At 39.1% G+C, this 16,300-nt stretch overlaps 1 protein-coding gene across 1 annotated transcript; it reads right to left on the bottom strand.

Annotated features, from left to right (window-relative positions):
• Positions 1-6,113: 6,113 nt before the first annotated feature.
• Positions 6,114-7,175, bottom strand: LOC110893713 (proline-rich extensin-like protein EPR1). Its single transcript, XM_022140826.1, has 2 exons — positions 7,089-7,175; positions 6,114-6,965 (listed from the first exon to the last, which is right to left on the bottom strand). The coding sequence occupies exons 1-2, from the start codon at positions 7,173-7,175 to the stop codon at positions 6,114-6,116; spliced, it is 939 nt and encodes a 312-aa protein (XP_021996518.1).
• Positions 7,176-16,300: the final 9,125 nt, after the last annotated feature.

Raw genomic sequence — 16,300 nt, forward strand, 5'->3', positions numbered from 1 at the left:
CTGTAATCCAGCTGTCTGTAGGACTGCAGATGTCACAGACTCAAAGGAGTCTGAAAACGAATGTATACTAGAATCAGAGGATAGCTTGTTAACAGGGGTCTCGAAAGTGGAATTAGTAGTAGCGTTCTCGTCTAACTTCCCATCATCATGAGTGTTATCAAAAGGATTGTCGATAACATGCCAATGTCATCATCAATTATTCGTTGAGTAGCTAACCTTCGGAAGGAATGTCCAGAGGAGGCGCATTGTCGAAGACTGGAGTCAAGAGGTGCTCTGCACCGGAGTGTCCAAATGGTAAGGCGGTCGTGGACCGAATCAAGGATGACAGGAAGACTTTCGTCAAGGAAACCATCAGCAAGGGTAATTCATCACCAAAGTCTGGCAGCGCGGACGGTTGGAAATTGTCCTCGTCCTTGGTCAACATGTCAGGGTTACTCTCAATGTCTGTCGTAGAAATCTCCGGCGCGGGTATAGTCTCATCATCTGTGGCGGTGGCCGTAGGGTCATCATTATCCGACAATTCGTTCTCTGAGGAAGATGTCGTGTGTGCCGGTACATAATAGTCATAGCATGTATATCCATAATAATCATTAGCAATCAGCGTATGCAAATAAGAGTAATTTATCACGTAGCCATGTATTCACATTATCTTTCCTAGTCTCTCGGACAAATCTCCCAGTCTCTCAGACTAAACCACCCAGTCTCTCAGACTATCACATTCCGTCTCTCGGACTAAACCTCCCCAGTCTCTAAGACTAACACATCCCGTCTCTTAGACTAAACCTCCCCAGTCTTTAAGACTAACACATCCCGTCTCTTAGACTAAACCTCCCTAGTCTCTAAGACTAACTCCCTGGTCTCTAAGACCAACTCCCAGTCTCTAAGACTGAATAAACCTTCCCAATCTCTAAGATTGACTCTCCCCAGTCTCTAAGGCTGAACTCCCTTAGTCTTTAAGACTGAACCTCCCTCAGCCTCTAAGGCTGAACTCCCATAGTCTTTAAGACTGAACCACGAATTTTGAAAAGTGCATCGGTGTCTTTTGTTCGTAAAAATGTTTTGTTTTGTTTGTAAAATGTTTTGTACCCTGGATCTGGACGTTTAGTGTATGCAATGTACAAATGTTTGAAAATATTTTCGTGAGAGCCCTGATGATCATAGTCTAGACTTGAGAAAGAATCCTAGTTCACTATGATCGAGGCTCTGATACCAAGCTGTCACACCCTGACTTTTGCGAGAGCTTCGGTATTATTTTGTAGTCGTAATCCCGATATCATAAGTTATACTATTTTTACCCTAAAAATAATATATCTAGTATACAAAACAAACAAATATTCACACAAGAGTTTTAGTATAAAATATATATTCTAAATATATATTTATTAAGTTTTATTTACGAAATCAACCTCCGGCACTTAGTATTTTTGTAATAAAAATCATGGCGAAGTTTATTTCGAAAACCAGGCTAAAAATTATATTTGTAAACATTTACTAGAAACATATTTTCCAAGTGTTGTAATTCTAGAAAAATTTCGCCAGAGTTTCCTTTGTAAATGGAGGTGTCCATGCTTATTAGTATATCATTTTCTTTTGTAAAAAAACATTCAAGCAATCATCAATAAACCAACACAAAATCTCTATTCACCATACTTGACAAAAATCAACATGAACCATAAACTTATGAACTTGAAAGTTTGTAAAACTATGTAGTAACTTACTCACATAATAAGTAAGTCTTGTTACCTTTAAAAATGTGATTAGTTTCTTAAAAGCTTTATTTTTAAAGAATGTGTATTTTCACAACTTCTAGTCATGATTTCCAAAAATATTTCCTTGTGAAATTTTCTTGTTACACAAGTGTTTATACACTTGTTTATTTAATAAGAATGTGTTTACTTCATGTAATATCCAAGTTTTAACAAAACTTGTTCCTTTCACTTGGTTCTTTCGAAAAACCGCTCATAGATCTTTAGATCTACAAGTTTATAACTTTATTTTTCTAGAAAACCTTCATTTATTCAAGTTCAAAGCTTATATATGGATGGTTTCATCATCCTTCATATCTTTAACGTTCACATCTTGCTAGTTCATGTCTTTAAACATGATCTAGCAAGTCTAGGTGTTGAACCATCTTTCTTTTACTAACAAACATCATCCAACAATCATAACAATTCAAGAACAACATGATTTCAACATCATTCTAACACTACTTCATCTTTTATCCATTCTTTATCCTTTATGTTTCAAGACTTTAATTATATTCTTTGAAGTTTCTTAATATTTATCATTCTTTCAACTATTAACCACCAAAAATAAGAATAAGATGATGATTTAAAGCACTTACTACTAGCACAAGGCTAGGGAAGTTTCAAAGCGTAAAAGTGGTGGATAAAAGAAAACGAGAGCGGTCCTTGACAATCTGTGAGCTCCAAACTTCGTGATTCACCTTGGTGTACCTTGGAGTGAACTTGGAATGAATGAGTGAAAACCGAAAATGAAGGTGGTGCAAGGGGGTGCTCGGCCGGAGCTTGTAGAGAGGGAGAGAGAGTGAAGATGGAGTTGTGGTGTGAATGATGAAGATGAGTTGAATTAGGGACTTGTGGATTTATAGAAAATCCTCCAACATTGTATTGCCCTCTAGTCCATGTGTTCTCTAGATACTTAACATAATCATATTTTTAAATCAAAGAAATCAAGGGGGTGTCCCACTAATCCATAACCGGTTGGAGGGGGGGGGGGCGGGGTTGGTCTAGTTGTGTTGCAATGGTAAGTAACTAAGTTAGTTAGAAGGTTAAGGGTTTAGTTAGTGCTTAATGTGTGTTATGTAATATATAGTGTGTTAGGGTGTTCGGGGACCCTAACTAGCTCAGCAAAGTAAAAACAATGTGTTTGGCAATATTTTGTGTTCCAGGTAAAGTCCGGTTGTTCGGTTGGATGTTGATCCGTTAAAGTGCTAAATAAAGCTTTAAAGTGTATTTTATATTGTTTTTAGTGACACGTTAAATTCCCAACACTTTGGAAAGTGTCTAGGACTATTTTGCCAAGTTTTTGCACTTTACTAGCATTGTTAAATGCTGAATTTTTGTATTTAGTGCAGAATTCTGCACTTAAAGTATGTTTTAGGCACTTCCGGGCTCTATAACTATCACCTAGTGACGCAGTTTTATGGTCCTCACTTCCCTACACTTTCTACTAGTGTAGTATTCTATTCCTGGCTCACACTGGCCTTAAAAACCATGTCTGTTTAGGTGCTGGCATTGTTATCATGTCTCTAGGTTATCCGCTCACTGTGCTAACTGTGCTTTGTGCATCACGTTTGTCACTAAAGTTTGTGTGTAATAAATGGAGTGACAGTATGAATGTGATGCATGTGTATGTATGTAACAGAAATCAGAAAGCAGTATAATCAACAGTTGTAATTAAGCACAGTCATTAAGCATAAATCAATATTAATTAAATGTACGGATGCATGCAAATTTGACAGTTGTCACAAACACATCCCTTCTTCAAACATTTTCTGGCCTTCAAACGGCTAATGATCCTTAGAGGCGTATCGCGCTTCTCTCCGTGTACCACAATCGTTTCTCTGTCCGCCATTGGGATGCGAATGGTCTTCTCGTGATATACAATTTCGACTCAGTTACTTGACAACCAATCCATCCCTACTATCACATCGAAGCTTCCCAACTCGACTGGTAGTAGATCCAGTGTAAACTCGTGTTCTCCCAGCTCTATTACACATCCTCTGATGACTTCGTTTGTTTCAACTAGCTTTCCATTAGCCAGTTCAATTGAGTACGGAATGTCTAACTTACTAGAAGTTAACCCAAGCATTTTCTTAAATTCTAGCGATACAAAACTATAGTCAGCACCAGTATCAAATAGCACAGATGCAAAACTTTGATTTATAGGGAACGTACCAGTGACAACATTTGGATCTTGGCGAGCTTCCCTTGCACCAATATTGAATACTCTTCCCTGAGGTTGATTGAGCTTTGGGCATTCACGTTTGAAGTGCCCGATGTCTCCACATTTGAAACACCTTGGTCCTCGACCATTATCGTTTCCATTTCCACCTTGAGCGTTGTTTTGGTTGCGATTTCCACTCCCAGCTTGGTTTGCAAAATTTCCACAGTTTCCATTTTCGCCATTCCCTCCTTTTGGGTGGTTTCCAACTCCATTACCCCCACGGTTGTTGTTACCAAAACCCCTTTGGCCACCACGGCCAGTACCAACCCTACAGGTTTCTTTTGAGTGGCCCACTCTTCCACAAGATTCACATTTCACAGATCTGCATCGTCCCTCATGATGCAACTGACAAGCGTTACACTTAGGCAAGGTGCCCATATACCCCTTTCATTTGGCCTTGGCCGGTGCGCTTGTCTCACCCTTTTTGTTCGAACTACTTGCTTAAAGTTTGAGAATTTCCGTTTGTTCTCACCAGATGACTCCACATGAGTCTCCTTCTTTTTCTGATCAGCATTTGAAAACTTGTTTAATCGGATGGCTTCCTCTGTCAGAGACATGCTCAGGTCTATAGCTTCAGTAATTGTTGTCGGTTTTGACGATGTAACCATGCTCATAATCTGAGGTGCCAACCCCCAGATGAAACGCTCCACGCGTTTGAATTCAGGCGTAACCATGTATAGTACCACATGTGACAGATCATGAAACCTCTGAACATACTCGGCAATCTTCGGGCCATCCATTTTAAGATTCCAAAACTCAGTTTCTAGCTTCTGTATCTCAGCCCTGGAGCAATACTTTTTACGCGTGAGCTCTTTCAGCTCGGTCCAAGTCATAGCGTACGTTGTCGCTTCTCCTAGGGTTTGGACCTGGAGATTCCACCATGAGAGTGCTCCATCAGTAAACAACCCGGAAATGCAGGTAACTTGCTGCTCGGGTGCGCATTTGCTCATTCGTAGCACTGAGTCGGTCTTTTCTGTCCAGCGAACGTAAGCCGCAGCACCTCCGGTGCCATCAAAGTTAAGCGGTTTACAGTCTAGAAATTGTTTATAAGTACATCCTGTACAAGTAATGTTGTTCACAAGAAGTGTTAACAATTGCACATGAAATGTCCAAACGTAACGTAATGTGTCTCAAGCGACTTGGACATTAACATTGGGTGGGTTGTTGTTTCTTGAGGAACCTCCGCTAGTCTCAGCGCGTGAGGCCTCGTAATCAGCTATTGCTTGCGAAATTCTTGCTTGCAGTTCTGCTCAGTAGTGGGCAGACGGTTTTCCCTTCTTGGAGGCATCTTCTACAAGAAGGTTGTATTGGCCAAGTCATATTATATATAATGAGTACGTAACATGCGCATGTAATAACATCCATCAACCTCATAACACATAACATCCCATGCTATAATATAAAACAAATAATTCAACAACGCATATAATGAGAACACTGCGATTGAGCTATCATATAATCAAGCCCACAATACAAGGTTTACAAGTTTTATAACTGTATCGTACATCAAAAGAGACTAAGGGTCACATTGCCCTTGTCTGAACTGTCTAGCCATATACAACAACCAAAAATCAAATATCAAAAGTCATAATGTCATCCTGTGGTCTTCAAAATGCTGTACAGTCTGGCTCAATCGATGTCGTCTCATCAAAAGTAACGCTACCAGCAACAGACCAAGAATCCTCAAGTCGATGGGGGAGGAGGAGGAGGAGGAGGAGGGAAGAAAAGCAAACGGCGCAAACGCACCCAATCCTCCTCGAGTGTGTGGATAACGCGCAGCAGGTAAGCAATCTACTGCTCCGGAGTGAGGAAGCAAACATCAGAATCCAGGTGTAGTGGAAGAGGAGCTGGTGGTGTAGCAAATGGAGACCGACAATGACAAGGGGAGGACGCGGAATCCTCTCCAGCTCCTGGACTCGTCGGCTCAACGCATCTTGCTGTAACTGCAAGGATATAAGTATGTCATCCGTGATATATCCGACATGAAAAGGATGGTATGGGTCTGACAAAGGCATGACATTGGGCGAAGACCATATAAATGGCTCGCCCATAGGTGCTGAAGCAAGAAAAGCAGTGTGTGGGGCAGGTGTAAAAGGGGGCATAAACGGAAGGGCTGCTGACATAGATGGCATGTGATCGTGCTGCTATGTAGAAGGTCCTTCCCCTGGACGGGGAGGAGGAATGTCCTGGAGAAATGTAATGGGTAAATCCATGCGGTGGACATCAGATACGTGCGGGTGGTACTGGGGAACATCAAGCGGTGCAAAAACAGGTGCAGCAGGGGGTGTGACTGGTACAACAAAAGAAGGATAATCGTCGTCCTCAATCCACCCATTATGGGTGTCAGCATATCTAGGATCGACATGTGTGGCAAATGGTGCACGGTTAACAAACACCGGCACAAGATCAGGCAGAGGTGGATCAACAATAGGAACATCAGAAACCGGTGGTACTTCGACTGGTGCATCAACAACGGGTGGTGCCACGACTGGTATATCAACGTGATCAGGCTCTGGTAAAGGATCAGGCAAAAGTGCAACAGCTGGAACATCAATAGGGTCGTGGGCAATGACAGGCTCTGGAGGTATCACAGGCTCTGGACCAACTGGAGCAGGCTCAGCAGGTACGAACTCGACCTCAGGATCCGGGCCAACGTCATGGGGAGCGATGGGTGAAGCAGACATCGCCATGTCTGAATCAGCATCGGGGGAGTAGTGCTGCACGCCCTGAGCGTGAAGAGTAGTGGATGCTACAGACTCAAACGAGTCTGGACCAGACGAATCAGAAGGAGCCTCTATGTCAGGAAGCTCAATGACAGGGATAACAGGGTCAGCAACGGGAACATCAGCAGGTGGGACATCGTCATCCACCGGGGCCCCACCATCCTGGTCACCCTCCGGGGGACCCTCTATGAATAAATCGATGTCGTCATCAGCTAACTCGTCAAGTGGCAGATCCTTGACAGGAACTGCGGCGATTGGGAGAGGAGCAGGGATCTAAATAAGAGGTAAATCCCCGTCGAAAGGACCATCAGCTAGAGGCATATCATCCCCAAAGTCCGATAGGGCAAATGGCTGGAAGTTGTCCTCGTCAATGCTCGTAGTATCCGACGTATAAACCTCACTCTCAGGTAGAATCTCGTCTTCCGAGACTGTCGCCATAGGATCCAGCGTGTCTGACACTCCGGTATCCGAAGAAGAGGACATGGTGTCCGTAACACAACCACACGTATGCACATATATCAACATATAATCAAATAAGCATGTAAGTCATAATCAATGTAAGCAAGTAATCATCCTAGTATTCCCCAGACTATCCCACCCAGTCTCTTAGACTGAACTCCCTAGTCTCTCAGACTAACTCCCTGACCTCTAAGACCAAACCTTCCCAGTCTCTAAGACTAACTCCCTGGTCTCTAAGACTTACTCCCAGTCTCTAAGACTAATTCCCTGGTCTCTAAGACCAACTCCCAGGTCTCTAAGACCAAAACCTCCCAGTCTCTAAGACTAAAACCTTCCCAATCTCTAAGATTGAACCCCTCAGTCTCTAAGACTGAACTTCCCCAGCCTCTAAGGCTGAACTCCCCCAGTCCGTAAGACTAAATTATAAACATGAATTTTTGAAATGTGAATTTGTGCCTTTTTATTTGTAAAAATGTTTGTTCCCTGGATCTGGACGTTTAGTGTATGCAATGTAAAAATGTTTTCGTAAGAGCCCTGATGATCAAAGTCTAGACTCGAGAAAGAATCCTAGTTCGCTATGATCGAGGCTCTGATACCAAGCTGTCACACCCTGACTTTTGCGGAAGCGTGGGTTTATTTGGTGTGACTTCTTAATACCATAGCAACAATCATAACAATGCTATATGATAAAAAACACAAGATGTCCATCCATTCATTAAGTTTAAAAATACCACAACATCATTGTTTGAAAATGTCAACACTTAAAATAAGTTACAAACCATACTTGTCTACAACGTGTTCATGAGACACAGCAAAAGATTTTTAATGAAACGTGGTTTAAAGACATGTAACCCGTCCAGGTAAGCGTTACACCTCCTAAACCTACTACCCTAGATGACATCTTTATTCAACGCAGCCTGAAACATATGCATACCCTTCCAGATCCACTAGTTCCCTGAAATACATGTAGTTTGAAAAATCAACAAAAGTTGAGCGAGTTCATGTGTATGTGAGTATATATAAACCTTTGTAAACAATGTATGTATGTATGTATGTATGTCCAGGTATGATTGCAAACAAGGAAAAGATCACCAATGGTTTGCAAGGCCACTGATATGTGTGACGGTGTAGGAAGACTCAAACCTAGCAAAGTTATACCGGGCTCCCGGCTGGAAGACATAGTCACCACTATGGGCCGCCCCGGCCTCATGGGTGTGGGCTCGCTACACCCAAATAGATCTATCACTCATGCCCCTCGGTCCTGATACGAGGATTAATGGTCCCAAGTATCCGCCTACCCTATCACATGATCTATGGTTCTTTCCTAGGCTAATCATATCAATAGTATTGTAAGTATCCCTTTGTAACATGTATTTCACCCCCGAAGTAAGTAAACAAAAACAGTTTAAGGAGAAGGGGGACATGAACTCACCGTATTGCGTCTTCAGTATGTGTAACCCAAGTCTCCTCAGCAAACACGACTATCTACAGTGTACTAACGTCTATTAGACGAACGGGCCGTGCCTTTGCTTAGTATGAAGGTTTTTGAGTTACGTTACTTTGATATTATTCTAAGTTATAACTTCTTGATAAAATAATAATAATTATTTTAACTTAAGTTGTGTTTTTAGGGTTTTAGAATACTAGTTAGGCAACTATTTCGTATCCATACTTCTCAAGTATTTTATATGCGTATTTCCTTCCCAATGATGGGGGTATTTATACATGTATATTTATAGTTTCAAGAAAAATATATTTTAAGTCCCACTTAGGAAAATATATTTAACTTATTTGTCCAAAAATAACGTATTTCCAAATATATGTATTTTTTCCAAAAATAATATATTTTCACTTCTTTAGTTTCCAGATAATATTTTGCCCAAAATATATGTGTAAGAGCATTTTCTGGAATATTTCATAAGTTACGTTTTCGCGTTCGGTTTCGCAATAACAAATGCGTAACTTAAATATTTTATTCCTTGTGATTTTTGGTATATTTTGGAGTTATAATTTCCATGGTATTTTTAAGTTATATTATTTTACCCTAAAATAATAACTAGTTCACAAAATATGCAAAAATTCACATAAGTGTCTTAGTATAAAATATATATTCTAAATATATATTTTCCCATTTTTATTTACAAAAAATCAACCTCTGATACTTTGTATTTTGTAACAAGACCTATGGCGAAGTTTATTTTGAAAAACAAAGTTGAAAATATACTTGTAACACTTGTTTAGAAAATATTTTCTAAGTTTTGGAATTTTAGAAAATTTCGCCAGAGTTTCCTTTGTAAATGGAGGTGTCCATGCTTATTAGCATATCATTTCCTTTTCGGAAATCATTCAATTAATCAACAACAAGTTACTATACAACATTACACTAGACAAATGCAAAAACAATGCGCTTTACTTAACAACATGAACTTGGTTTTTCATAAAAAACGCGTAGTAACTTGGTGGGGTGCTTAGTGGGTTTAGTTACCCTCCAAAGTGTGTTTACTTTTGTTAAAATCTTACTCTCGGGGTTTTTAGATGTTCACAACTTGTGAACTTATTTTACAAAAATATTTGCTTACAATATTTTCTTGTTTTACTAGACTTACTACACTTATTTTGTTACTAAAATAGTGTAGGTTTAACAAAAGTCATAACCCTCAAAAATCATCTTCTATTCTTGGTTTATTTAGGAAAACCATTTGTAAACCTCAGATCCATACGATCATCAACTCACTTTGTTCACTTATTTTTCAAGAAATCATTTTGTTACCAAGTTTATGTTGAAACATGGAGGTGATTCTTTTATGTAGATCACTAATCACCTCCTAACTTGTTAACTTAAGTTTTTAACCTTACTTTAACAAGTTCAACCATGATGGTCAACATCATACTACTAGTAATCATCAAGTAAACAACAACATCAAAACAACTTTATTTCATCAAGATTTCATCTTATTTCATCATTATGTTAGCTTTATGTTCAAGACTTATGTTTATGATCTTTTAGTGTTCTTGAGATTTCATCATAGTATAACTATTAACCACCATAAACATGAAGTAAATAAGGATCAAAGAAGCTTACTACTAGCTTTTAAGCTAGGGAAGATCAAGCTTGGAAATGTAGAGGATAAAAGCAAACTAGAGAGGTCCTTGATGAACCGTGAGTTCCACACTTCGTGATTCACCTTGGTGCACCTTGAATGGGGCTTGGATTTAATGAATAAGAATCGAAAAATGGTGAGGTGATATAGGGGGGTTTCGGCCGTGCTTTAATGGAGGAAGAGAGAGAGAGTTTTTGTTTTGATGATGAAGATGATAAGAGTGTACTTGTAACCATTTTGATCTATTGTCCAAAGGGTTATATGCTTCAAGAAGTACAAGCATAATCACATCATAATCTCACTAAATCCAATGAAAGATTGATGAAGATATAAGAAGATTAGGAGATTTTGGTGAGTGGGGCCATATGAGCCGAAAATCAGCCAAATGGGGGGGGGGGAGGGAGGTTAAGTGCAAAGTTTGATGACAAGTAGGTGATTAATGGGGTGTTAAGTGTAAGAGCTAGTGTTTAGTGGGTACCATGTTTTGTGCAGTGTGTTTAAGTGTTCGGGGACCATGACTAGCTCAGAAAAAGTGAGACAATGTTTTTAACAATATTTTTGTGTTCCGGGTAGTGTCCGGTTGTCCGGTTGGATACCGTTCCGTTAAAGTGCTAAGTGATATCGTAAAGTGTCTTTTATGTGTCTTTTAGTGACCTTTAATTCCCGACACTTAGGAAAGCATACAGGACCATTTTGCCATGTTTTTGCAAGTGACTAGCATATTTAAATGCTGAATTTTTTTAATAAATGCAGAATTTTGCATTTTAAGTGGGTTTTAGGCACTTTCCGGCACCTAAACTATCATCTAATGACGCAGTTTTATGGTCCTTACTTCCCTACACTCCATACTAGTGTAGTACCTTGTCTCTGGCTCACACTGGGCCTCAATATATAGTCTGTCTATGTGCTGGCATTGTCAGCATGTTTCTGAGTTATCCGCTCACTGTGCTAACTGTGCTTTGTGCATCAAGTTTGTCACTAAAGTTTGTGTGCAATAATTGGAGTGACAGTATGAAATGTGATGCATATGTATGTATGTAACAGTAATCAGAAAGCAGTTTAATCATCAGTTGAAATCTAGCACAGTCATTAAGCACAAATTTAATATTAATTAATTGTACGGATACATGTAATTGTGAGGGTTGTCACACTGCTGCAGTTCAGGAATTGCAACCTATGAAGATCATTGATCGGAAGATAGCTAAACAAGGCAATTGAGCTATCGTTAAATTCTTGGTACAGTGGCAAGACCACCCTCTCCATGATGCAACTTGGATAAATTCAGCTAACTTTATGCTGCAATTTCCTTATTTTCCTGTAGATTCTTGAGGTCAAAAATCTCTATATGGGGAAAGTATTGTTACGTTGTTATAGTCAAAGGGGGTATTATGTCAATAATGGAAGTTGTAATAAGGAAATAAGTCGAGGGGGTAGTTGTAATTCTGTAATAGTTGAAGGTGTTATTGTTGTGAAGTCGTTAGGTCGTTATTCTGTATATTAGTCAGTTTGTAAGAGTTGTAGATCATCAATGAAATGAATTAGCCTTTTTCCCTCTCTAAAGTTCTGTCTTTTTCTTTTATCGTAACATGAAATTTGTGGAGTATGGTTTTATGGTAATATGATGGTAGTTGATACTTGATCTTCATGGTGAAGTGCATGGGTTGGACTGAATGTATAAGAGTTCCGGCCCGACTTCGTTTTAAAGCCATGAAAACCTGTATACGAATTCGTGTAATATGTGTTTACGTAACTGTGTATATGTATATGTATATATGTACCCGAGAGAAAACGTAAAGAGTATGTATGAGAACGAGTTCCGGTTCGACTTCGGTTCAAAAACATTTACTCGTATACGAACATGCGGGTTGGTTGTAGACTTTAGGGACATGAAGTTATGTAAGTGATGTTATGTGTAACAAGCTCGGTTGATCGTGGATATTATAGTGAATCGAAATCTTGCAAATTGAGTGTGTATGGATGAACTATAAATGCATGCGTGACTGTGTTTGTGTGTAGCCGTGGATGTGGGGATTTACTAGAACAAGAGGGGTATGTTATAGGAAATAAATATAGGAGGATGTGCATGTATTTGTCGATCGGATGTATGTATGCGTAAAAACAATGACGGTTGACATTCAAATGGAGCTGTCATAAGTGAATTATGTGCTACATGAATGATGAGTGAATTATTGTTTGTGTGTTGGATGGTGTGTAGTCAAGAGAGTCTTGTGTAATATTATATGTGTTCAGATTTGTACGAGTTGGACGCACACAGCTTAGAGGTCATAGTCTTATAATGACATGGATATGCAATTTTTAACCATTTTTTTTAAACATGCATATTATCTGATTGGAAAATACATATATTTTTAATAGCTTGATGAATGCATGAGAAGGATGTACGTTTGAGTGTGCTCGTACATGTATGTTAGTTTAAAAACTTTTGCATGACCTGTACTTGATTCTTTGTGACTAGAGTTATATATATTTAATAATATAAATGTGAGTGTGAGATGTCTAAGTGATCCGAAAATCTGAAACTGAGACGACAACTTGAAAAATTACGACGACACTTTTATTTATATAACTAATAAGGAAAATGGAAATTTTATCAGGGCTTACCCGACTTTGAAAGTTCTATCACTCCATTATTTATTTGTTGCGCAACCTAAGGTGAGTTCACACTTTCTACAAAGCATGGGATTCCCGGTGGTTTGGGAATGGGTTAAGGAATAATATTGAAACCTGCGTATCCTCCTTGGGTAGGATACGTATCTCCATCCTGCTTGGGAAGGATGACAACATTGAAATCTGCGTATTCTCCTTGGATAGAATTCGTACCTCCATCCTCCTTGGGAAGGATGACAACATAGAACTTACTAAACAAAACTCTATCACGAAATCCCTCATTTTTATATCGACTTAATCGCCGGGCCATTGGCGAACGGGTCATTAGTTAAATAGCGCTATTAGGTCTGACAAGCCTCACACCGTGCCGCAGAGGACGGGAGTGGACTAATATACTTGGGCACTTAGTCAATGATGATAGACATTGACGCAGGGCACATAAACATGACTAAAGTCAGTAGTCGATATGGTAACGGGTCTAGTGGTTTACAACATAGGGTAGCCTCCACGGTATATGGTTTGGGAAAAAGTAACCGGTTAACTATGGTTTTCGAAACAACTTATGATTTTTGGAACAACTTTAAAACAGACAACCAACTGTGAACTCGCTCAACATTGTTGTTGATTCGTTACTATATGCTTTGCAGGTCGTTAGGTACTTAGCTGGAGCTTGCATGGGGAAGGAGTCGTTGTAGGACATGGACCGTTGTGTGCCATGTTAAACTTTATGAACATTTAAACTTATACTTTGGTTTGAAACTTATTGCTTCCGCTGAATGACATAGACTTTACTTTTTGTGTGTGACACTAATCATATTGGTTGTGTTGGATTTTACTCATTTTATTATAATGTTCAATATGATTGGTGGCTTGATCCTAGTCAATCACACAACTTATAGTAATACTCTGCATGTAGATTTTGAGGGTGTGACATAAGTAGTTGCATTTACGGAATATAGATTATAACGATTCTTGGATTATGCCCACACATAAAAATGGCTATTTCATTCTATTATATAAAAACGAGTCAGCTGATAGATGCCAATGGGCCAAGTGTATTAAACTTTTAATTAGCTTGCTAGAATGCATTATTAATTTTTTATAATACTGTAATCAAATTTATTACTTTGTTTATTTATAGAAAGAAAAAAAAAATAAACAAAATGACAATGGATCAACTAAGGCCGTGGGGTATGGGGCGGGACTTTTGGCGTGGGTTGGGGTAAAACACCCAAGTCACCACCCCGGGTGGGCTTGGGTTTGGGGCGTGGCCCTTGGGGCTTGGGTTTCAAGCCGGGCGTGGGGCGGGGGACCAAGGTGACATAGCGGTTGCTGAGTGGCCCATTCAAAGAAGCCGTTGGGCTAGCCGTTGGGGGCTAGGTTTAAAAAAAAATCTTTTTTCTTTTATATATACGCGTACGGGTACTACCTAGTTGATTGGATTTACCCAGAGTGGGGGGTTTTTGTAAAATCGTTCATAAAACACGGTACCACAGATCCAAAGAGATTAAAGTTTAACAGGGTCCAGATGGCTACACGTAAAGACGTCGAGTGAGCATTCGGTGTTTTGAAGAAAAGGTGGCGAATATTGGGAATTCCTTATCGACTATGGGACAAGGATCAGATTGGAAACGTGATGTACACATGTATCATTCTTCACAACATGATTTTGGAGGATGAAGGTAGAGCGGTCGTTACCTACTATGATGACGATGACCCCCAACCAGGTAACGTAACAGACGAAGATAAAGCGGCAAATGAATATTTAATAAAGTCAAGGGATATACATCAGAACCTTCGAGCTGATTTGGTGGAACACGTTTCAACGATTCCTGGGTTCGAAACCGACGAAGACGACGAAGAATGACTGTCTTTTATTTTGATAATTATTATGTATGTTTATGTATTTTTTTTTTAAATATGTATGTTATATGTATGTTTATTTTTTGTATAATTATAAGAGTGAATTGCAAGGATTGTCCTTTATCTTTATACCCATTTGCAGGCGCTGTCCTTTATGTTTAAAATTGAAGAGTTTTGTCCTTTATGTTTTCAAATCATACACGTTTTGTCCTTTAGCCCTAACCCAGTTAGATTTTTCTGTCAAATCTGGTCATGTGCAATGCACATGAGGGTAAAATTGTCTTTTCACCCTATTCTTTAAAAATACATAAAAAGGAAAAAAAATATATACCATAACAAAACCATCTTCTTCCCCAAATCAATCCCATTTCAAAACCCTAATACAATTTCTGATGCACAGAGTACAACTTACGACAGCACCATATTTTCTGGTCTGCATCGCAAGCTTCTTCACAGTCATGGTATATAATAACCTCAATTTTGTTTACAAACGATCTTAATTTTGAGGTTGCAGTGAACCGATTTTGCATACAATTATACAATTATGTATTACAGTATTATAATCACACAATGACGCTTTAATTTAATGCGTTTGTGGTGAAATCTAACCTAATCCGCTTGAGCTCATGACGAATTTCCAAATCTGCATCGAGTTTTTCTAACTTTTACGTTTTTGAACGAAACTGCCTTGAAATTTGGACGAGAATGCTGTAATCGAGGTGATTAAACTGATTAATTTATAGTTTTATTGTTTATCTGCTTTAGCTTGATGAACAAGCTAGTTTTCTCCATTGAATAAAGTGAAAAACCGTAGAGGAAATCCTGTAGTCAAACTTATACATCATTCGGCGATAGATTATTATAGATTTCTTTTCTCTATGTGATTGATTAGATGTTTACCCCTATACTGTGTGTACTGATTAATACTTTGTGTAGATAATTATAGAGAATTGTTGCATGTTGTTAAAGAGAAATTAGGGTTTTGAAATGGGATTGATTTGGGGAAGAAGATGGTTTTGTTAGGATATATAATATTTTTTTTCTTTTTTATGTATTTTTAAAGAATAGGGTGAAAAGACAATTTTACCCTCATGTGCATTGCACATGACCAGATTTGACAGAAAAATCTAACTGGGTTAGGGCTAAAGGATAAAACGTGTATGATTTGAAAACATAAAAGACAAAACTCGTCAATTTTAAACATAAAGGACAGCGCCTGCAAATGGGTATAAAGATAAAGGACAATCCTTGCAATTCACTCTAATTATAAATATAAATATATATTAAAATTAATTGTTGAGATGGCATAGCCACCCGCCCAACCCAAGCCCAACCCACGCCCCACCATACCCAGCGGACACGTAACCACCTCGTGGGCTGGCTCCCTTTACACGTGTCACCTTTTGCCCAACCCAAGCCCCACCATACCCCACGGCCTAAGGGTGTAAGGAGTGGTTAAACACTTGAGAGTGAAAAACTAAAAAAGCAACCAATGAGAGTGTGTCATGTCAAAGTGGTAAACTGTGCTCAAAAGTATTGGCAATGGTTAGACACTTG

Source organism: Helianthus annuus, chromosome 2 (genome assembly GCF_002127325.2).
Source record: "Helianthus annuus cultivar XRQ/B chromosome 2, HanXRQr2.0-SUNRISE, whole genome shotgun sequence".
NCBI classification, from domain to species: domain Eukaryota; kingdom Viridiplantae; phylum Streptophyta; class Magnoliopsida; order Asterales; family Asteraceae; genus Helianthus; species Helianthus annuus.

Bases quoted from the DNA above. Each gene is read 5' to 3' on its own strand.
- LOC110893713 (XM_022140826.1), bottom strand. From the start codon at position 7,175: ATGTCCTCTTCTTCGGATACCGGAGTGTCAGACACGCTGGATCCTATG. The intron at 6,966-7,088 runs GTTTATACGTCG...CCTCTTATTTAG, and splicing joins AGATTCTACCTGAGAGTGAG to ATCCCTGCTCCTCTCCCAAT.